We start from the raw sequence: 24,077 nt of genomic DNA on the forward strand, positions 1-24,077 counted from the left end.
TGTGAAGGCTAATGATACACATTGGACCTCCAAGGAGAGATGTACATAAGATCTATGTCATATTTAGTGTCTAACAAATCGTAATGTCATTTTGATATATAATATGTTGGATATTGGATTGTGAAACCTTGTCAGATGGAAATACAAATGTATTTAGGAAAGTTGGCATTAATGGTGTGTCTGCTGGAGCATAAAAAATACTCACCAGCTCCCTACAGCACACCACTGATTAGATGGAGGGCGAGTAAAGATGGCTGCCCCGGCAGCTCTGAGCTCTCATTTGGTATTGAAACTAACATGGATACTGAGAGTTATGTTAAGAGGGCCAGTGACTCTCTTATCAGAATGGGCTGTAGATGAAACCACAGATCAGATGAACTTTATATACACATTTTTCGCTTTCTATATTGTTTATGTATGTTTTGTAATACACTGTTTAAAAAATGAAAGGAACACTTATTAATCAGAGTATGGCATCAAATCAATTAAACTCCTCGGATATTGATCTGGTCAGTTAAGTAGCAGAGGGGGTTGTTAATCAGTTTCAGCTGCTTTGTTGTTAATGAAATAAACAACAGGTGCACTAGATGGGCAACAATGAGACAACCTCCAAAACAGGAATGGATTTGCAATGGTGGAGGCCATTGACATTTTTTTTCCCTACTCATCTTTTCTGACTGTTTTTCACTAGTTTGGCATTTGGCTGGGGTCAGTGTCACTACTGGTAGCATGAGGCCATACCTGGACCCTATAGAGGTTGCACAGGCATTCCAACTCCTCCAGGATGGCACATCAATACGTGCCATTGCCAGAAGGTTTGCTGTGTCTCAAAGCACAGTCTCAGGAGCATGGAGGAGATTCCAGGAGACAGGCAGTTACTCTAGGAGATCTGGACAGGGCCGTAGAAGGTCTTTAACCCATCAGCAGGACCGGTATCTGCTCCTTTGTGCAAGGAGGAACAGGATGAGCATTGCCAGAGCCCTACAAAATGACCTCCAGCAGGCCACTGGTGTGAATGTCTCTGACCAAACAATCAGAAACAGAGTTCATGATGGTGGCCTGAGGGCCCAACGTCCTCTAGTGGGCAATGTGCTCACTGCCCGGCACTGTGGACCTCGATTGGCATTTGCCATTGAACACCAGAATTGGCAGGTCCACCAGTCGCACCCTGTGCTTTTCATAGATGAGAGCAGGTTCACCCTGAGCACATTTGACAGACGTGAAAGGGTCTGTAGAAGCTGTGGAGAACGTTTTGGAGGGACACACAGACCTCTACAAGCTAGACAATGGCACCCTGACTGCCATTAGGTATCGAGATGAAATCCTTGGACCCATTGTCAAACCCTACGTTGGTGCAATGGGTCCTGGGTTCCTCCTGGTTCATAAAATGCCTGGCCTCATGTGGTGAGAGTATGCAGCCAGTTTCCAAAGGATGAAGGAATTGATACCATTGAATGGCCCCCACACTCGCCTGGCCTAAATCCAATAGAACACCTCTGGGACATTATGTTTCGGTCCACCCGACGTCTGTTCAGGAGCTCAGTGATGCCCTGGTCCAGATCTGGGAGGAAATACCCCAGGACACCATCCGTCCTCTCATTAGGAGCATCCCCCGACATTGTCAGGCATGCATGCAAGCACGTGGGGGCCATACAAACTACTGAGGACCATTCTGAGTTGCTGCAATGACATTTCAGCAAAATGGACTCGCCTGCTGCATCATTTTTTCACTTTGATTTTCGGGGTGTCTTTGAGTTCAGCCCTCTGTAGGGTGATAATTTTCATTTCCATCAAACAATGTGGAATCCTTTCCTTCCTAACACATTACCCAGTCCATACCAGTATAGATCCTAACACATTACCCAGTCCATACCAGTATAGATCCTAACACATTACCCAGTCCATACCAGTATAGATCCTAACACATTGCCCAGTCCATACCAGTATAGATCCTAACACATTACCCAGTCCATACCAGTATAGATCCTAACACATTACCCAGTCCATACCAGTATAGATCCTAACACATTGCCCAGTCCATACCAGTATAGATCCTAACACATTACCCAGTCCATACCAGTATAGATCCTAACACATTACCCAGTCCATACCAGTATAGATACTAACACATTACCCAGTCCATACCAGTATAGATCCTAACACATTACCCAGTCCATACCAGTATAGATCCTAACACATTACCCAGTCCATACCAGTATAGATCCTAACACATTACCCAGTCCATACCAGTATGGATATCCAGGATGAGATTTTTCCCCATTGAGATCTGATGTGTTTTCAAAGTGTTCCCTCCCTTTTTTTGAGCAGTGTGTATTTTCTGTAAATATTTACTGCACCATTTTTCTTTTCAATAACCCATCCAATTAATAGGGTTTTCTCTCCAGAGGGGTGGAAAGGATCAGTCGATCACATGACCACTGTGATTGGCTGTCAGATTGATCACATGATTTGGAGTTGGTCCTGCTGACTACTGATCATTGAAAGAGACCAGCAGCTCAGTCATTGCGCTGGGAGCATGCAGTCAGGGGGCTTTTAGCACAGAAAGCTCTGCTGCCCATAGACATATGCATTATGCATTATGACAAATCTTTAATCAGAATCTCTGGATACACAGAAATGAAAATACTTTGCCCCTGTGAAGAGCTCCTGTAGTGTAAACTCTGTTACATTCCTGTCTGGATGTGGCAGCGAGTGTTAAAACAATCCTTTAAGTGTAGGGTCACCTATTTTTACATAAAATGAAAAGGTGGACTAATACCCTACACCAGGGGTGTCAAACTCAGGTTGTATCTGTAAGACTAGATGTCCAGAGCACCCCACCCCTCCTTACATCAGACATCAAGAGCCCCCCCACTACCAGAAGTTAAGAGTCCCCCACCCTCCCATACATCACAGTTCACCTCCCTTACCTTGTGCTTCTGCCAGGAAGAATCTGGGGAGCAGAAAGTGCAGGTTCTGGATGAGGACCAGAGGAGGGCTGGAGTCAGCTGATGGAGTCTGCTGAATGCTAAGACCTGGGGAGGTGGAAAGGAGGGGGAGCTGTGGCTTCATAGAAATCTATAAGAGGAGTTCTGTCCTCCTCTCTGCTGCCAACTGCTGAGATGGGGGGCAGAAATGAGCCTGAGGCCACACAGAAAAGTGCAGGATCTAGGGGAGGAGTTATGTCCTCCTCTCTGCTGCTGACTGGGCAGGGGCAGAAACGAGGGGGGTGCTGCAGCTGCTGGAGAAATGTGAGGGCCACATGGGGGTCTGGATTCGGCCAGCAGGCCTTGTGTGTGACACATGTGCTCTACACCATCCCCACCCCCCAGTCCCCATAATATCTACCTCCGTGGATAATTAGCTTCCACTGCACACACACAGCCGGTGCTGCAGTCTGGGGATTTTAAAACTCCACTTTTCTTCCTCTTCTTTCCTTAGGGCTTCCAAGACAGATCAGAGCTTCTCTGACTGGTCAAAGTGGTCATGTGCTGGTCATGTGATCAAACAGAATTACTCTGATCCATTTATGAAGAGTGGGTTTTCATACACCTGGGTTGCTGCATCTGCTGTTTGGGCAGTAACAGCTAATCACTCACAGAGATAAATGCAGCAGGGACCGGGGGTGGGGAGAGGCAGATTAGCACTATTTTCCCCTTTAAGTGAAGTTCTGCTTTAAGACAGGTTTGACATAACTCAGGTCAGCTAAGAAAACATCATAAACCTCCACTAGTACGGTTTTCAAATAATTCCTAATGGGGGATCCCTGTCCTGAACAGCCTAAGAGAGCAGGTGAGGAATACACACATCTTTGAGTCTGTTTTTTTACCTAAAGTTGAACTACTTTAGACATAATTCATAATTCCTCTGTAGAAGTCTGTTGATGACGAAACGTGTCAGAGCGTGAGCACGTGGTCACTGTGACAACCGGACGCCGAGCGGCTGCCACAAGGGCTTCGGAATCTTCCAGACACACTGACGAGCGGGGGCGGTGAGACTCCGGCGGCTTAGCCAGCGCCTGGTCTAGTCACTTCTTTTTTGTGGATTTATACTGTGGTTTTACTTTTAAACATTGTGAGTGTATTGTGAGCGAGAAAGGGGGTTTTAATAAAGTATTTTGATCATACATATTGCCCTATGAGCCCTCTCTTTTCTTGTATACACCACTCCATCCCCTGCCTGAGCTGACTACCACTGAAGGTGTGTGGCGGATCGTTATATCCTTGTGGAACTTGGATAGAGTGTGGTTGGAGGATTTAAAGGCACAGTATATATTACTAGCTGGTGAGTGAGCAATACCAAGGGAGTGGGCACGTGGTGCGGTGAAGGTGCATGATCTTGCTACACTTCGTGGTGAATAGTCATCCCATCCTTTGGATTATATTAACCGCTTGCCGATCGCCACACGACTATTTACGGCAGCAGTCAGCCCCGTACAGGCAAAATGACGTAGGACTACATCGCTAGCTTGTGAGCCTGTAGGGGGCGAGCGCGCGCCGCCGGAGGTGCGCTCCCGCCCCCGCTCGTTCCCTAACAAGTCCGCGCGTTTGACCAGGGGACCCGATGTCCGCCGGTCACTCGCGATCTCCCCGTGGAGAGGGAGAAAGGCAGGCTTCTGATGTAAACAAAGCCGTCTGTCATTCTCCCTGATCTAACTGCAGAGATCATACGATCCTGCTATGTAGGATCGTATGTCTTTGTGGTTACATCACTAGCCACACCCCTTTGCAGTAAGAAGCACGCCCTTAGGGACACACTTAACCCCTGCATCACCAATAAAGTTAACCCCTTCCCTGCCAGTGTCATTTTTACAGTAACAGTGCATATGTATAGCGCTGATTACTGTAGTAATGTCACTGGTACCCCCAAAAGTGTCAAAAATGTCAGTCAAGGGGCCGATCTGTCCACCGCAATGTCGCAGTCCCGCAAAAAAAATTTGCAGATCGCCGTCATTACTCGTTAAAAAAAAAAAACAATAAAAATGACAAAAATCTTTCCCTTAGTTAGTAAACGCAATAACTTTTGCGCAAACCAATCAAAATAGGCTTATTGCAATTTTTTTTACCAAACATATGTAGCAAAAAACAAATTGGCCTAAAATGTTAAAAAAATTAGATTTTTACATTTTTTTGGGGGAATTTCATATAAACAAATGTGAAAAATATTGTTATTTTTTCAAAATTTACGATCTTTTTTTGTTTATAGCGCAAAAAGTAAAAATCACACAGGTGATCAAATACCACCAAAAGAAAGCTCTGTTTGTGGGAAAAAAAGGACATCAATTTCATTTGGATACAGCGTCGCACGACCGCGCAATTGTCCGTTAAAGTCACGCAGTACCGAATCGCAAAATAGGGCCTGGTCAGGAAGGGGGTAAAATCTTCTGGGGCTTAAGTGGTTAATAGACTGTGGACTCACCTATACTATATCTATTGAGAGTTATAGGATCTTTAGCGCTGCTTATGTGTCTGACTTTTCACGCAGAGTAGCATTCTATAGGAGGAGTTATACACATTTTTTTATAATCCATAATTCCTGCTGTGTTGGAGTTACCTTCACACAAATGTATAAGATGATAACACTCCGGTAGACACCAAACATACAGTGAGGGAAAAAAGTAAACATAAGGTTTATATCATATTTGGTGACTAACAAATCATAATGCTATTCGGGTAAATAATCTGCTAGTTGTCGGAACAAGGTGAGCGGTGCAATATTACCTGGGCTCTGTTATCACATGACCTGTACTTCCTGGTACAGCTGATCTGTGCTTCTGTGGCTCAAACCACACCTCCTCTCATACTGATGGAAAAGCGTTCCTTTATAACTTTTATTATTGGGTTAAACAGTGTTACATTCATCGACATAAATTAGAATAAATAAGACGTTCCACAGATGTGAGACATGCCGGGAAGAAGCAGGATACGGACAGAGCTGCCGAAATGACACAATGTAACCAATCCACACACATTGCATCCTCAATGTTTTTTTTTTCTATCCATTTTTGGACATGTTTAGTGATGACAGGCCAAGGAGGGGATGGACCACAAAATCCTCTGCATGCGTGGATGACAAAAATAAGAAGACATTAGAAACAGCGTTTTGCCTCTGTGATGTCATTGGCCATTTTACATACAGATAAGGCTTATCGAGGTTCTCCTTTAACTCTGAACATTTTAGATATAAGAGCGATACTCATATTTATCGTGTTTATACTTTTCCAGGAAAAGGGGCTTATTAGTATTTTATTTCCCCACAAGAAGCATATAATGATAATGAACCCCCTAAAACCTCCACACCTTCTTATCCCTGTATAGCCCTGTACCCTGTTGTGTTATAATTTGTGATTGGAAATGCCTTCAAATCCCTTTTATTTCTTAGTGAAAATGCTGTTCCTCCCCTCCAGTGTTCTGTGCTGGCAGAGCTGAGTAACAGCCACACCCCTCATTATAGCCACACCCCTCATCACATGTCCTCCCACAGGCCTAAATTGCAGAAGAGGAGTGGGGAGGTGTTTGACCAGAGAGGGGCCATGTCTGACCTGAGAGGGTGTGTGTCTGACTATTGAAGGGGTGTGTCTGACCAGAGAGGGGGCCGTGATTGACCATTAAAGGGGTGTGTCTGACCAGAGAGGGGCCGTCTGAACACTGAAGCTGTGTGTCTGACCAGAGAGGGGGCCATGTTTGACAATTGAAGGGATGTGTCTGACCAGAGAGGGGCCGTCTGAACACTGAAGCTGTGTGTCTGACCAGAGAGGGGGCCATGTTTGACAATTGAAGGGATGTGTCTGACCAGAGAGGGGCCGTCTGAACACTGAGGGGGTCTGTATCTGACCATTGAAGGGGTGTGTCCAACCATTAAGTGGGTGTGTCCGACTGTGTTTGACCACTGAGGGGTGTGTCCAACCAGAGAGGGGCTGTCTTACCACTGAGGGGGTGTGTCCAAAGAGAGGGGCTGTCTGACCACTGAGGGGTGTGTCTAGCTAGAGAGATGCTGTCTGACCACCGAGGGGTGTGTCCGGCCAGAGAGGGGCTGTCTGACCACTAAGAGGGTGTCTGACCAGAGAGGGGCCATGTTTGACCATTTAAGGGGTGTGTCGGAACAGAGAGGGGCTGTCTGACCACTAAGCATAGGTGTGCACAGCCTATTGCATTAGGGTGTGCACCTCAAAGCTCACACACATACATGTGTATATATACTGATGGTGTCAGTAGAGCAGTGGACGCTGTCAGTAGGGCAGAGGGTGGTGTGAGGGCAAAGGATGGTGTCAGTAGTTTTTATTTTTTATTATATTTTACAATTTTATTATTTTTTGTATTTTTTATAAACATTGTAGGAGCCATTAGTGGGCTTTGCTGAAATATCAGGGGATCAAACAAGGTGGATCTGTGCTACACAGGGTTATTAGGGTGTGCCCTGGCACACCTCATGCGCACGCCTATGCCACTAAGGGGGTGTCTGACTAGAGAGGGGCCATGTCTGACCATTTAAGGGGTGTGTCTGACCTGAGAGGGGCTGTCTGACCAGTGATGGGTGTGTCCGACCAGAGGGGGTGTGTCTGATCATTGAAGGGGGGGTTTTTGACCAGAGAGGGCTGTGTCTGACCATTGAAGGGGTGTGTCCAGCCATTAAGTGGGTGTGTCTGATTAGAGAGGGACGGTGTCTGACCATTGAAGGGATATGTCCAACCAGAGAGGGGCCATCTGACCACTGAGTGGGTGTGTCTGGCCAGAGAGGGGCCATGTTTGACCATTGAAGGGGTGTGTCTGAGCAGAGAGTGGCTGTCTGACCACTGAGGGGTGTGTCGGACTAGCGAGGGGGGTGTCTTACCAGTGAGGGGGTGTAACTGACCAGAGAGGAAGCTTTGGAAGGCTGGAAGATTGGCTCTGGGACCCTTGGGTTATCCTATTGATGTGGGAATTTGGGGTGGTATTTGGATTCTCATCTGGCAGCTTTTCCATGGCAAAGGGTTTCCACGGATTCCCTGACTTGTGCCTGAATCGAACTGAGATTAAAGGGCCACACCAGGAATGAACTGTCCAGGTATAGTGCCTTGAAAAAGTATTCACACCACTTGAACATTACCCACATTTTTTCACGTCACAACCAAAATTATAAATGTATTTTATTGGGATTTTATGTGATAGACCGACACAAAGTGGCCATAATTGTGAAGCCACACTTTTCACAGATTTATTTGTATCATTTTCCTTCCACTTCACAATTATGGCCACTTTGTGTCGGTCTATCACATAAAATCCCAATAAAATACATTTAATGTTTTTGGTTGTAACATGACAAAATGTGGGAAATTTCAAGGGGTGTAAATACTTTTTCTAGGCACTGTAATTATTTACTTTGATATAAATTAGGATAACTAGCTACTGACAGACTCCGCACTCTTCCTGTTTCATTTATACCTACTGTTTTGTCCAGTAGAGACCATTCCCCATATTTAAGCCCTGATGAAGGAGGGATTTCGAGGCTCCTGAAATGCGTTGGCTCCATCCCTTCCCTTAATCCATATTGAAATAATTAAATACTCTGTGGCCTTGTGTCTTTTTTCAAGCGGACTAACTATGCAACTATGGTGTGGCACTTTACTGTAGACAGGGGGCTAGTCTGATCATTGAGGGGGTGTGTCTTACTTCTGAGGGGTTGTGTCTCACTATTGAGGGTATGTGTCTCACCATTGAGGGGGGGGGTGTCTCACCATTGAGGGGGTGTGTCTGACCATTAAGGGTGTGTGTCTTACTTCTGAGGGGGTGTGTCTTACTATTGAGAGGGTGTGACTCACTATTGAGAGGGTGTGACTCACCATTCAGGGTGTGTCTCACCATTCAGGGTGTGTTTCTGATCATTGAGGGGGGGGGGGGTGTGTCTCACCATTAAGGGTGTGTGTCTGACCATTGAGGATGTGTGTCTTCTGAGGGGGTGTGTCTGACCATTGAGGGTGTGTGTCTGACTATTCAAGGGGTGTTTCTTACTATTGAGGGGGTGTGTCTCACCATTGAGTAGGTGTGTCTCACCATTGAGCGGGTGTGTCTCACCATTCAGGGTGTATTTCTGATCATTGAGGGGGTGTGTCTCACCATTGAGGGGTGTGTCTGATCATTGAGGGTGTGTGTCTTACTTCTGAGGGGTTGTGTCTCACTATTGAGGGTATGTGTCTCACCATTGAGGGGGGGGGGTGTCTCACCATTGAGGGGGTGTGTCTGACCATTAAGGGTGTGTGTCTTACTTCTGAGAGGGTGTGTCTTACTATTGAGAGGGTGTGACTCACCATTCAGGGTGTGTTTCTGATCATTGAGGGGGGTGTGTCTCACCATTAAGGGTGTGTGTCTGACCATTGAGGGTGTGTGTCTTCTGAGGGGGTGTGTCTGACCATTGAGGGCGTGTGTCTGACTATTCAAGGGGTGTTTTTTACTATTGAGGGGGTGTGTCTCACCATTGAGTGGGTGTGTCTCACCATTGAGCGGGTGTGTCTCACCATTCAGGGTGTATTTCTGATCATTGAGGGGGTGTGTCTCACCATTGAGGGTGTGTCTGAACATTGAGGGTGTGTGTCTTCTGAGGGGGTGTGTCTGACCATTGAGGGGGTGTTTCTTACTATTGAGCTGGGGTGTCTCACCATTGAGCGGGTGTATCTGACCATTGAGCGGGTGTATCTGACCAGTTCTGTTACTGAGTGCTGATTACTGAGTGTGCTGTGTCTCACTCTGCCTATGGCTGCACAGTAGGCAACAGACATCCTGCAAATTGCTGGAACAGGAAACTAGAGGTCAGACTATTAAAATGGAGGTTGTAAAGTCAATGTCTATCTGATGGGTGGAGTAGTTGTCACTGAGAACAGATTTTGGAACCCTTCCTCACTCTATCGGTGTCCCCACAGGATAGATTCCCCATAAGTTCCTGTCCTGTACATACCGGTCAGACTACTGAAGGGAAAGGTAGAGAGAATTGCAAGGCAGGTGTGTGAGAATTTACTTGCACCTGTTTCCAGAGTGAACTTAGCTGGATGGAAGCTACATATGGGTGGAGTAGCTCTTGAAATCCCTGCTTTGAGTAGGTAGGTTAGTTGCAGCAATCTAGAGATGAAGCCGGAGGTACCATACGTCCCAGTATATGAGCTACAAAGACTGTCCATATTATCCCCGAGCGCCCCTCATATATAACGCGGTACAGGATATATCTCTAGGTGGCGCCGTATATGGATTAGGAGGCATTGGCGGTGATGAAGACGTAGATCCTGGACAGGAAGGTGGTGACTGTCCCCTGGCGGAACAGCTTCATCTCCACGTCCAGAAGGAAGTCTTTTGGCTTCCTGACGGGTCTCTGGAGGTAGAGGATTCCTGTGTAGGGGTTGAATTTCCGGACACTGAAGAAATTCTCCTCGTTCCCCTTTTTGATGTCCATGAGGATGTTGTCACCCGCGTAGGCTGGCGACGGGGCGATCCGGAAGATCTGTGCCGGGACCACCACGCCGGTGGGGAAATTGAGGCGGTGGTAGGAGATCCGCACCGGTGTGTTCTGACAGTCCTGATAGTTAAAGCATTGGATTCGCTCACATTTCCTGCAAAATGAGAAATAACGACTGTGGTGAGAAAGAGGGAAGATGGCAGAGAAATTACTGGTGGAGCTCCGTCACCGTGTTCCTTTCTGGTAGACTGGATGGTCAAACCACCTAACGGTCTCCTCCATCTCAAAGGGGCTCTATGGTGAGATCTCTGTACTGAATTCCTGGGTCTGTACACCTGGTGTGCCCATTATGAAGGGTTCCCACCATCTCTATGCTGGGTTCCTGGGTCTGTACACCCGCTGTGCCCATTATAAGGGGTTTCCCGCCATCCCTGTGCTGAGTTCCCGGGTCTGTACGCATTCTGTGCCCATTATAAGGGGTCCCACCATCCCTGTGCTGAGTTCCCGGTCTGTACACCTGCTGTGCCCATTATGAGGGGTTCCCACCATCCCTGTGCTGAGTTCCCAGGTCTGTACACCCGCTGTGCCCATTATGAGGGGTTCCACCATCCCTGTGCTGAGTTCCCAAGTCTGTACCCTCGCTGTGCCCATTATGAGGCGGTCCCTCCATCCCTGTGCTGAGTTCCCAGTTCTGTACCCCCGCTGTGCCCATTATGAGGGGTTCGCACCATTCCTGTGCTGAGTTCCCGGGTCTGCACACCTGCTGTACCCTTTATGAGGGGTTCTCACCATCCCCATGCTGGGTTCCTGGGTCTGTACACCCGCTGTGCTCATTATGAGGGGTTCGCACCATCCCTGTGCTGAGTTCCCGGGTCTGCACACCTGCTGTACCCTTTATGAGGGGTTCTCACCATCCCCATGCTGTGTTCCTGGGTCTGTACACCCGCTGTGCCCATTATGAAGGGTTCCCCCCATCCCTGTGCTGAGTTCCCGGGTCTGTGCACCTGCTGTGCCCATTATGAGGGGTTCCCACCATCCCTGTGCTGAGTTCCTGGGTCTGTAGGCCTGCTGTGCCCAATTAGGAGGGGTTCCCACCATCCCAATGCCAGGTTACCGGTTCTGTACACCTGCTGTGGCTATTATGAGGGGTTCACCCCATCCCTGTGCTGAGTTCCCGGGTCTGTACACCCGCTGTGCCCATTATGAGGGGTTCCCACCATCCCTGTGCTGAGTCCCTGGGTCTGTACACCTGCTGTGCCCATTATGAGGGGTTCCCACCATCCCTGTGCTGAGTCCCTGGGTCTGTACACCTGCTGTGCCCATTATGAGGGGTTCCCACCATCCCTGTGCTGAGTCCCTGGGTCTGTACACCTGCTGTGCCCATTATGAGGGGTTCCCACCATCTACAACCAAATCTTACATGTGTGAGACTTTTCGGTAGTTGTCTGGACATTCGAAGGACAGACACTTGTAGCTCCCCAGAATATTGAAGCATTCCTCTGACGTCGAGCAGTTGTGTGTCCCGATTTCACATTCATCGATATCTGAGAAGAGAATAACATCAGATGAAGGTTTTAATGCCAAATTCAGCAAAATAAACCCAACCAACACCTCCGATCTTTCTCTGATGGAGGAAGAGCCGCCCCACAGCGTGAAGGTCTCGGAAATTTTTACAGCCACCACAACTCATCTCCATAATGTCTATAATGTGTTTACTTCCCATGATCGTGAGCTCCACCTAGTGGCCATATTGTGATTAATCTTGTGAAATATCTCAACAGGAAAATACAGCATTATGGCCACTAGATGGAGCTGAAGATCATAGGAAATAAACATATAAGACACATTGTGGGGATTATTTGCAACGGCTGCTAATCCCTGATAAGGACATTCCGTTAGTGTGTTCCTTTACATGGACCGGTATTTCCCCCTTCTGATAAGTAAGGTAAGAATGATGCAAAATAACAATCACTAGCAATGAAAGGCCAGCTTCATAGGAAGATGTCAGCAGATGTGAAGCTATTCTGTTGCTGATGAATTGTATAGCTGGAATAAAAAAGGTTTAAGACCCTCAGCAAGGTCACAACTTTGCCCCCCCCCCCCCCCAATGGCATTGATAAGGCTCGCCAAAGGCACTGAGAAAACGCCCCATTTATACTGTCTGCACCGGCTTCTCCCCATCAGACCCCAACTACCAACAAGGGAATCCGAAGGTGGCTTTGACCAGTGAAAGTTGTAGCCAGGCCCTAGGACATCTATTGGGCCCTAAGTTGTCTAACAGATGATTCAGCTCTGGGTTGGCATGGACACGGTCAGTGGTTAAAATATTGCCATTGTATTTATTTTTTTATTTTATTTAAAAAAAATAAATAAATAAAATCCAAGTTTTAACCCCTTTGTGCCTAAGGATAAAACACACGTTAAGCACAAATTTGCAACTTTGACATGTGTTAGTAAAACTGTACATATCATCCCAACTACTTTGTGCATCCAGGTGGGTTATACCGCACTTTTTTTTTCAGGACAATTAAGCTTTCATTTGGTGGTAAATGTTATTGTGTATCTCTTGATTTATTTTTATTATCAAAGGAAAACTAGCCAAAAATAATAATAAAAAAAAAATTAAAATAATTTATTAATGTAGCTGTATATTTCTTGTTACTACTATAACCTTCCACCAAAGAACAACTCAAAATATATTCTCCTGCTCCTAACAATCGAAGTGATATCACATATGTGTATGTTAGTTGTTGTTTGTACCTGTAGTACAACCCAGACGCAAGAGTGCGCATTTTGCGCTTTTTTTCTTTTTTATTTCTACTGAAAACACACTAACACTAATTTAAAAAATAAATAAAAATTCTACCCAAAATATGCTGACTTTAACCCCGACCTTGGCCCTAACACTAGCCCTGGCAAACCTTAAATTTTTTTTTTTCTTTAAGTTATATATATATATATATATATATATATATATATATTTTTTTTTTTTAATCCTGCCCAAAATATACTGACCATGACCTTTGACCCTTAGTTGACCCAACACTAACCCGAACATGGACCTAGATCAAACCTTGATGTAGCTTTTTTTTATTTATTTATTTTATTAATATTATTTATTTATTTTACACACAGTTGTTTCCCCCCCCCCCCCCCCTCTGCAAGAAAAGAGATACAATGTATCTTTCCCCTCCATTCACAGAGAGAGAAAAACAGTATATTGACCATGACCCTTGGTTGCCCCAACACTAACCTGAACACTGACACTTGATGTAGCTTTTTTTTCTCCTATTTTTTATTACTATTTATTTATCTATTTTCAAGAAAATGTTTTTTCCCCTCTGCAAGAAAAAAGAGAGATACAATGTATCTTTCCCCTCCATTCACAGAGGGAGAAACACAGTATACTGACCATTACCTTTGACCCTTAGTTGCCCCAGCACTAACCTGAACACTGACCTAGATCAAACCTTGATGCAGCTATTTTTTAAATTTATTTATTATTATTATTATTTTTTGTTATTTCATTTTATTATTTTTTACACACAGTTGTTTTTTCCCCCTCTGCAAGAAAAAAAGATAGATACAATGTATCTTTCCCCTCCATTCGCAGAGAGAGAAACACAGTATACTGACCATTACCTTTGACCCTTAGTTGCCCCAACACAAACCTAAACACTGACCTAGATCAAACCTTGATGTAGCTATTTTTTATTATCATTATTTATTTATTCAGCAATTTTTTTCCCCTCTGCAAGAAAAAAGAGAGATACAATCTATTATTCTCCTCCATTCACAGAGAGAGAAACACAGTATACTGACCATGACCTTTGACCCTTAGTTGCCCCAACACCAACCCGAACACTGACCTAGATGAAACCTTGATGTAGCTATTTTTTATTATTATTATTTATTAATTAATTTTTTTCCCCTTTGACCTAGATCGGCGGTCACTAAATGGCGGCCCGCGGTCCATTGGCGGCCCGCGCGATGCTTCTGCCCGGACCGCGAGCCCGCTACCTAGGTTGAGTCCTTCCCCTCCTCGCTGCGACTCCCGGCTCCCGGCTCCCTCGCAGCCGGTGTCCTGTCGGGCCGCCGCGCGAGTAGGGGGCGTGACGTCACGTGCGCGTCCCGCCCCCTGCTCCTGACTGCGGCTCCCTCACACTCGGGCAGCGAGCTAGGGCGTGACACTATGTGCACGCCCCGCCCCCCTGTTCGCGGCTTTTGGCTCCTGGCTGCAGTTCAGGACTTCAGGTATGTGGAGCACATTTTAGGGGCATATTTTGCCATATTTTGTTCTGCTCATTAGAGTGCCCCATAAAAAAAAAAAATGTGCCCAACAGAGTGCTCCCTTGACATAAAATGTGCCCATCAGCGTGCCCCTTATTTTATGCTAAGGGACATGCTGATGGGCATATTTTATGTTAAGGGGCACTCTGATGGGCATATTTTATGTTAAGGGGCACGCTAATGGGCATATTTTATGTTAAGGGGCACGCTAATGGGCATATTTTATGTTAAGAGCAACGCTGATTTAAATGTTTTGTTTTGGCCATCAGAGTGCCCCCTAACATAAAATGTGCCCATCAGCGTGCCCCCTAACATAAAATATGCCCATCAGCGTTCCCCCTAACATAAAATATGCCCATCAGCATGCCCCTTATTTTATGTTAAGGGTCACGCTGATGGGTATATTTTATGCTAAGGGGCACACTGATGGGCATGTTTTATGTTAAGGGGCACTCTGATGGGCATATTTTATGTTAAGAGCAACGCTGATTTAAATGTTTTGTTTTGCCCATCAGAGTGCCCCCTAACATATAATGTGCCCATCACCGTGCCCCCTAACATAAAATGTGCCCATCAGCGTGCCCCCTAACATAAAATATGCCCATCAGCGTGCCTCTTATTTTATGTTAAGGGTCACACTGATGGGTATATTTTATGCTAAGGGGCACGCTGATGGGCATATTTTATGTTAAGGGGCACACTGATGGGCATGTTTTATGTTAAGGGGCACTCTGATGGGCATATTTTATGTTAAGAGCAACGCTGATTTAAATGTTTTGTTTTGCCCACCAGAGTGCCCCCTAACATAAAATGTGCCCATCAGCGTGCCCCCTAACATAAAATATGCCCATCAGCGTGCCTCTTATTTTATGTTAAGGGTCACACTGATGGGTATATTTTATGCTAAGGGGCACGCTGATGGGCATATTTTATGTTAAGGGGCACTCTAATGGGCATATTTTATGTTAAGAGCAATGCTGATTTACACGTTTTTTTTTGCCCATCAGAGTGCCCCCTTAACATAAAATGTGCCCCTCAGAGTGCCCCCTAACATAAAATGTGCCCATCAGAGTGCCCCCTAACATGAAATATGTCCATCAGAGTGCCCCCCTAACATAAAATATGCCCATCAGCGTGCCCCTTATTTTATGTTAATGGTAACGCTGATGGGAATATTTTATGTTAAGGGGCATGCTGATGTGCATATTTATGCTGTGGTACACACTGATGGGCATATTTTATGTTAAGGGGCACTCTGATCGACATATTTACGCTATGGGGCACACTGATTTGATAAGACATACGGTGACTACAATCTTCCTGAGTCAGCACCGACTTGAGATTCGGACCTCGGCCCAATGAAAATTTTAGCGACCGGACCTCCTTGAATTTTAATTCATTACCCCTGACCTAGATCAAACCTTGATGTTTTATTTTATTTTTTATTAATTAATTTTTTTTTTTTTTACACAGTTTTTTTTTTTCCCTCTGCAAGAAAAAAGAGAGATACAATCTATTATTCCCCTCCATTCACAGAGAGAAAAACACAGTATACTGACCATGACCTTTGACCCTTAGTTGTCCCAACACTAACCCGAACACTGGCCTAGATGAAAACTTGATGTAGCTATTTTTTATTATTATTATTTATTTTTTTTCAACAATTTTTTTCCCCTTTGACCTAGATCAAACCTTGATGTTTTATTTTTTATTTTTTTTTTAATATTTCATTTTTTTTTTCCTCTGCAAGAAAAAAGAGAGATACAACGTATCTTTCCTCTCCATTCACAGAGAGAGAGAGAAACACAGGAGCGGGCTTCACATTGACTGATCACTGTGGTAGCCAATCAGAGGCTATTACAGCATTCAGGTGACCCGGGAAGCGGGTGTACGGGGTCCCGATCATTAGTACAGGACCCGGGGCTCCAGCTAAGACCCCAGTCTCTGTGCTGGGAACACGCTGTGCGGCGCGCTCCCAGCACTAAAACAGATTTTCAGATATGCGACCCCCACAGAAAGAAGCCCAGTCCAGTGGTGACACACATATGCATATTGTTGTCGGGGTGAAGGGGTTCAATTGGTTCGATGCGATTTTTTTTTTTTTTTTGTACCTTTGCAGGACAGCCCATTGGCAGTCATGGTGAAGCCGTTCTCAGGGCAGGCACACTGGTAGCTCCCCGGGGTGTTGACGCAGGCGAAGACGCACAGGGTACCGATGCTCTGCTGACACTCGTCTATATCTGGAATCGGAGAAGGAATATTAACAAAGGAGTTCTGCCGTCTTTCAGGCAGGAAACGGATCGAATTGGTTGTTACCTTCGCAGGAGAGGCCGTCGTCGCCCAGCTTGTAGCCCTCCTTGCAGTAGCACTGGTATGAGCCGTAAATGTTGGTGCATTCCTGGTTGCACGGGTTCTGATCGCACTCATTCACGTCTGTAGAGGAAGTATGTATAAAATGAGGATTCCGCCTGGGAATGATGCATTCATATAGTTGCTGACAAGCTGAATCTGATGAAGACTTCTTTAGGGGTCTTTTAAAGAAACATTCATTGACCGAATGTTAGAAGCATTTGGCTGAAATTTCCTCGTTATGAATTCCTATAATCATTAGCTCCATCTAGTGACCAAAATGCGGTATATTTTCATTTCAGTACGCTATACTTCCTTTTGGCCACTAGATGGAGCTGACTATAGGAATTCACTTACCCACTATATTCTGTTATCACCATTGTGGTTTCTGCTTCATTATTTCGGGTTAGCGCATCATTTTTATTTTTTGCTTTCTAGGCTCGTGTATGGAAAACACAATAGCACTGATGTATAATCCTGTATGTACACAGTGTTCTCTACAAGCAGGGAAGAGCAGCTGATGGACGTCATTACCTTCGCAGTGTCTCCCATCCTGCGACAAGCGGAATCCAGCAAAACAAGAACAGCGATAAGAGCCGACGGTGTTCTCACAGGTGTGGTGACACAGGCGCCCCGGGTAGTTCCAACATTCATTTATATCTACAAAATAGAAACAATAAAATAGGGATATGGATATAGCTGAAGCTTTACTATGTCTCACCTATAGCATAACACTGTCAATTTTATCACGCAAAAGCTACCAGAACCGGCTTTTTCCAAAGATCATGAAACCCGCCCCAGAGGAGCTGACAATGTTCCCCCTCACCCCCGAGGAGCTGACCATGTTCTTCCTCACCCCTGAGTAGCTGACCATGTTCTTCCTCACCCCTGAGGAGCTGACCATGTTCTTCCTCACCCCTAAGGAGCTGACCGTATTCTTCCTCACCCCTGAGGAGCTGACCATGTTCTTCCTCACCCCTGAGGAGCTGACCATGTTCTTCTTAGCCCCGAGGAGCTGACCGTATTCTTCCTCACCCCTGAGGAGCTGACCGTATTCTTCCTCACCCCTGAGGAGCTGACCGTGTTCTTCCTCACCCCCGAGGAGCTGACCGTGTTCTTCCTCACCCCTGAGAAGCTGACCGTGTTCTTCCTCACCCCTGAGAAGCTGACCGTGTTCTTCCTCACCCCTGAGAAGCTGACCGTATTCTTCCTTGCCTCCGAGGAGCTGGCCGTGTTCTTCCTCACCTCTGAGGAGCTGACAGTGTTCTTCCTTACCCCTGAGGAGCTGACCATGTTCTTCCTCATCCCTGAGGAACTGACAGTGTTCTTCCTCACCCCTGAGGAGCTGACAGTATTCTTCCTTAACCCCTAGGAGCTGACCGTGTTCTTTGTTACCCCTGAGGAGCTGACCATGTACTTCACCACCAAGGAGCTGACCATGTTCCTTTTCACCCCTGGGAAGCTGACAATGTTCTTTCTCACCCCTGAGGAGCTGAAAATGTTCTTCCTTACTCCTGAGGAGCTCACAATGTCCTTCCTCACCCCTGAGGAGCTCACAATGTCCTTCCTCACCCCTCTCAACCCCCCCTTCTAACTTTACTAATCAATATCCCATTTGATGTTGCTCTGTCTTTCCTCTATAGTTCAACTGGTATTCCTATTTCTATAATGGATCTGTTGTCCAAATTTCAACGTATCTACTGGATTTTTTCAAATCTGCCCATTTTCCAAATTTTTTAATGAGCAGTTTAATTATTCCTCTTCCCTACTTCTGATGTACTCCATGTTGTAAACATGGTCGATTCTACTGCACCATTCCTTAATGGTTGGGCTCTCTATCTCCAACCATTTTTTCGGTATTGCTCCCTTTGCTGCATTCAGTAGGTTTGGAACCATTGTAGTTCTATATTGTTTTCATGGTGGTGTTGTTCTATGGAACAAGCACGTCCATGGACCATCAGGGACAGTCCCCCCAGTGACCTCCTTCATAATTTGCCGGAATTTTGACTACTAGTCTCGAATCTTGGGACAGTCCCACCAAATAGCTAACTATTTGAATATTACCAAATATTTGATACTTTTATACTATAAGTGTGTTGGTCTCATGCTGAGGCCAGTAAAGTCCACCTTTGGCAGAACGGGGTTCTGCACCTTTTTTGCCCATGCAGATATTTTTATAAATGAGGACAGATCCCCTTGACTCCAGCTATGATATGTCACACCACTAACTAACCCACTAAGACAACTTTGTGATACGTATTGAATATTAAGTTAGATGGTGGGTGTGCAGTTTGAGGGATCTGATCTTACCGATACATGTCCTTCTGAATGTGTCGTAGCGATACCCAGCCTTGCAGCTACAGCGATATGATCCGGGTAGATTGGTGCAGGTCTGTTCAGCGGAACAGTTGTGGATCCCAGCGCTGCACTCATCAAAATCTGCAACAAAGAAAACGATGAACGCTAAGACCAGTTTCACACCCAATGCAATGTGTGCGTATGCGCAAACCACACCCCCAAATCACCCCAATGATCCCCCAACACACCCCAATGGACTCCCACAGATCTGCATTTTAGCGCAGTAATCCATGTCCTTAGTCTGCTTGTCATACTGTTTGTGGATTTTCTTGTGCATCATCTTTAGAAGAAGCTTCCTTCTGGGATGACAGCCACGCAGGGCAATTTGATGCAGCGTGCGGCGTATGGTCTGAGCACTGACAGGCTGACCCTCCACCCCTTCAACCTCTGCAGCAATGCTGGCAGCACTCATACGTCTATTTCCCAAAGACAACCTCTGGATATGACGCTGAGCACGGCACTCAACTTCTTTGGTGGACCATGGCGAGGCCTGTTCTGAGTGGAACCTGTCCTGTTAAACCGCTGTATGGTCTTGGCCACCATACTGCTGCTCAGTTTCAGGGTCTTGGCAATCTTCTTATAGCCTAGGCCATCTTTATGTAGAGCAACAATTCTTTTTATTAGATCCTCAGAGGGTTCTTTGCCATGAGGTGCCATGTTGAACTTCCAGTGACCAGTATGAGAGAGTGAGAGCGATAACACCAAATTTACCACACCTGCTCCCCATTCACACCTGAGACCTTGTAACACTAACGAGTCACATGACACCGGGGAGGGAAAATGGCTAATTGGGCCCAATTTGGACATTGTCACTTAGGGGTGTACTCACTTTTGTTGCCAGTGGTTTAGACATTAATGGCTGTGTGTTGAGTTATTTTGAGGGGACAGTAAATTTACACTGTTATACAAGCTGTACACTCACTACTTTACATTGTAGCAAAGTGTCATTTCTTCAGTGTTGTCACATGAAAAGATAGAATAAAATATTTACAAAAATGTGAAGGGTGTACTTATTTTTGTGAGATACTGTGTATATATGTAAACAAACATTAATTTCAGAAGACGATTTAATACAATTTTAATTTATTCTATTTCAATTTCAGAAGACAGTTATATTTTCTATTCTAATCTATTATTTTCATTTCAATTAGTTTATTTTCTATTCTATTCTTTTCTATTCTATTCTATTTAAATTCCTTTATTTTCTATTCTATTTTATTCTCTTCTTTTATTTCTATTCTATTCAGTTCTGTTTTACTCTATTCTTTTCTATTTTATTCTGTTATGTTCTGTATTAATCTATTATTTTCCTATTCTAGTCTCTTTTTCTATTCTATCTTCTTATTTTTTATTCTACTGTATTTTATTCTATTCTATTATTTTCTATTTTATTCTGTTTTACAATTGTTTTTCTATTCTGCTCTTTTGTTTTCTATTCTACTTTATTATTTTCTATTCTATTCTTTTCTACGCTATTCCTTTACTTTTATTTCCTATTTTATTCTATTCTTGTTTTCAAATTCAATTTGAATTTCGGACAGAACGTTGTTTCGTTGTTTCCAATGCGTTTAAATTCGTTACTATTGTAATCCAGAAATTTTAGTTACATCCGAATCTCCAAATAACAAAAAAATCTGTCCAAATTTAGATTTGAAAACGAAATATTGCATATTGATGAAAATCAATATGCAGAGTCCCAATAGATATAAAAAATAGATCCACCGCCGTGCAATAATCAATCGTGTTCAACAATCCTATAATCCAGTGACTTCAGTGACCCCCCACCTATGGCTGGAATAACTGCTCACCTCCAAGCAATGACCCCACTACAGAGCCTCAATTACCTGGAATTATCTCCCTCTGCATCTCATTGGGATGGTCTTCTTCTGGATGTACCTGGACCCAGAGGTGTAACAAGAACCTTCAGGGCTCCAGTGCAAGAAACCATGAAGGGCCCCCGGACTCCTAGCCGGGGCCCTTCCCTTCAAGCCTGGGGCTCTTCCCACTGATCCTGGGGCCCTTTACTCTCGTTGCAGGGCCCTTTATTATGGTCCTGCAGAGGGACCCTTTCACAAGTTCTGCAGTGGGCCCCCTTCCTGCCATCTTGGGGCCTCCCCACGTTGGTGGAATGCCAGGGCCCGGTTGCAAGTGTGACCTTTGCGATCCTGGAAGTTCAACCACTGGTGTCAGTAGTTTTTATTTTTTGGTATTTTAATTGTATTATTTTTTATCATTTTATTTTATTTTTTTACAATGTCACTGACTATGACTCTGTCCATTCATAAAAGGAAGGAGCTGATAAATTACATATTTACTGACCCCTTCCTGGTTCTCTATTGTGACACATCCCCTGCAGCAGCCGGCAGGAGAGGGGAGGGAGGAAGCCGGAAGCTCAGTGGAGGGGAGGGGGGGGGGAGCACACAGGGGCCCAGAGACAGCAGAACACAGGTGAACTGGATAGGAGGAGTGGCGGGGGCAGCATACAGAGGAACCAATCTCCTCCATTTTCCTCCTGCAGCTACAGGAGGAAAAAGGAGGACAGTGATTTCTCTACATGCTGCCCCCGCCGCCCCTCCTATCCAGGTGTACAGGGGAGCCTCACAGGCCCCCTTGAGCATGGGGCCGGTTGCAGTTGCAACCCCTGTAGTTACACCCCTGCTTTGACCCAAATGGAGTCCTCCGCAGATATCCATCAATCATGTATAACCAGAAGATAAAGAGGGTGGAAGAAGTCTTTGTTAAGGATTTTCCATGTAATAATGACAGCTGGGAGAGCTGATGATGCGTTTTATTTTCACATTTTTAGGTGAGTATTTATATCCCTGATTTTAGTACAATCAATTGTTTGAAATAGAGAGCACTATGGTTTCCCTTTATCTTCTGGTTATACACGATTGATGGATATTTGTGGAGGAGTCCATTTGGGTCCAGGTACATCCAGAGGAAGACCATCCCAGTGAGATCCAGAGGAAGACCATCCCAGTGAGATCCAGAGGAAGACCATCCCAGTGAGATCCAGAGGAAGACCATCCCAGTGAGATCCAGAGGAAGACCATCCCAGGGAGATCCAGAGGAAGACCACCCCAGGGAGATCCAGAGGAAGACCACCCCAGGGAGATCCAGAGGAAGACCACCCCAGGGAGATCCAGAGGAAGACCATCCATCCAGAGGAAGACCATCCCAGGGAGATCCAGAGGAGGACCATCCCAGGTACATCCAGAGGAAGACCATCCCAGGTACATCCAGAGGAAGACCATCCCAGGGAGATCAAGAGGAAGACCATCCCAGGGAGATCCAGAGGAAGACCATCCCAGGGAGATCCAGAGGAAGACCATCCCAGGGAGATCCAGAGGAAGACCATCCCAGGGAGATCCAGAGGAAGACCATCCCAGGGAGATCCAGAGGAAGACCATCCCAGGGAGATCCAGAGGAAGACCATTCCAGGTACATCCAGAGGAAGACCATTCCAGGAACATCCAGAGGAAGACCATCCCAGGGAGATCCAGAGGAAGACCATCCCAGGGAGATCCAGAGGAAGACCATCCCAGGGAGATCCAGAGGAAGACCATTCCAGGGAGATCCAGAGGAAGACCATCCCAGGGAGATCCAGAGGAGGACCATCCCAGGTACATCCAGAGGAAGACCATTCCAGGTACATCCAGAGGAAGACCATCCCAGGGAGATCCATAGGAAGACCATCCCAGGGAGATCCAGAGGAAGACCATCCCAGGGAGATCCAGAGGAAGGCCATCCCAGGGAGATCCAGAGGAAGACCATCCCAGGGAGATCCAGAGGAAGACCATCCCAGTGAGATCCAGAGGGAGATAATTCCAGGCAATTGGGACTCTGTAGTGGGGCCATTGTTTGGAGGTGAGCAGTTATTCCAGCCACAGGTGGGGGTCACTGAAGTCACTGGATTATAGGATTGTTGAACACGATTGATTATTGCACGGCGGTGGACATATTTTTTATATCTCTATTGGGACTCTGCATATTGATTGCGCTACACTTGATGTGATACAGTATGTCTATCCATAACCCCAAATGGAGGACTATGGGGGGGGGGGGGGCGGGAGGTCTGTTACCATTTTACATTGTATTTATTTGTAGTGTTTGTCTTTTTCACATTGACACATTTTGAAACTTTGTAAGGAAAGATGAAAATGATTTTGGCACTTTGTTGCAATGTTGGAATTTCTCGTACCCTGAAAAGTCCCGTGTTTTCTAGAATGTGTCCTATCTATCTGTATGCTGGGATGTCGGGAGGGAGTTTTAGCTCTTGATATTGAAGGTCCTACAAACCATTTATCATCTCTGATTTATTAAAATATTCAGACCCACAAGGTTTTTTTTGGGTTTTTAGAGATTCTACTCCTGTGAGTTGATCATTTTAAAAGTCACAGAGTGCCGAAGACCCCGCAGACCTCCGTGGGGCCCCTTGAAGGGAAGCCTGAAAATTAGAACTCCCATCATCCTCACCGATGCACATGGTGCCGTTGTCGTTGGGTCGGTATCCGCGGTTGCAGTTGAGGTGTTTTCTCTGGCACACGTATGATCCCAGGGTGTTGACGCAAGTGAAGCCAGGCTTGCAGGGGGCGGGGCTCGCCACACATTCATTAACATCTGTCAGAGAGAGAGATACAAATATTCAGAGAGACTTT

The 24,077-nt window shown here is 45.6% G+C and overlaps 2 protein-coding genes across 2 annotated transcripts in view; both read right to left on the reverse strand.

Moving 5' to 3' along the window:
• BORCS6 (BLOC-1 related complex subunit 6) overlaps window positions 1-2,860 on the reverse strand; it is a gene marked incomplete at its 5' end in the record, with an annotated part of 9,133 nt that extends 6,273 nt beyond the window's left edge. Inside the window, one exon of the mRNA XM_082265698.1 lies at window positions 2,852-2,860. Coding sequence (XP_082121824.1) covers window positions 2,852-2,860 — 9 coding nt within the window. The remainder of the gene's footprint in view (window positions 1-2,851) is intronic.
• A 6,890-nt stretch (window positions 2,861-9,750) lies between these two features.
• The window catches only part of FBLN2 (fibulin 2), a 119,375-nt gene continuing 105,048 nt past the window's right edge, over window positions 9,751-24,077 (reverse strand). Inside the window, exons 7-13 of the mRNA XM_082265699.1 lie at window positions 23,896-24,039; window positions 19,369-19,497; window positions 17,593-17,718; window positions 17,026-17,142; window positions 16,821-16,949; window positions 11,840-11,963; window positions 9,751-10,573 (exon numbers count right to left, since the gene is read on the reverse strand). Of these exons, the coding sequence (XP_082121825.1) occupies window positions 10,216-10,573; window positions 11,840-11,963; window positions 16,821-16,949; window positions 17,026-17,142; window positions 17,593-17,718; window positions 19,369-19,497; window positions 23,896-24,039 (1,127 nt within the window). The 3' untranslated portion in view covers window positions 9,751-10,215. The remainder of the gene's footprint in view (window positions 10,574-11,839; window positions 11,964-16,820; window positions 16,950-17,025; window positions 17,143-17,592; window positions 17,719-19,368; window positions 19,498-23,895; window positions 24,040-24,077) is intronic.

The sequence above is a fragment of the Pelophylax lessonae genome (assembly GCF_965119305.1).
Source record: "Pelophylax lessonae genome assembly, chromosome: 8".
In the NCBI taxonomy this organism is placed as follows: Eukaryota; Metazoa; Chordata; class Amphibia; order Anura; family Ranidae; genus Pelophylax; species Pelophylax lessonae.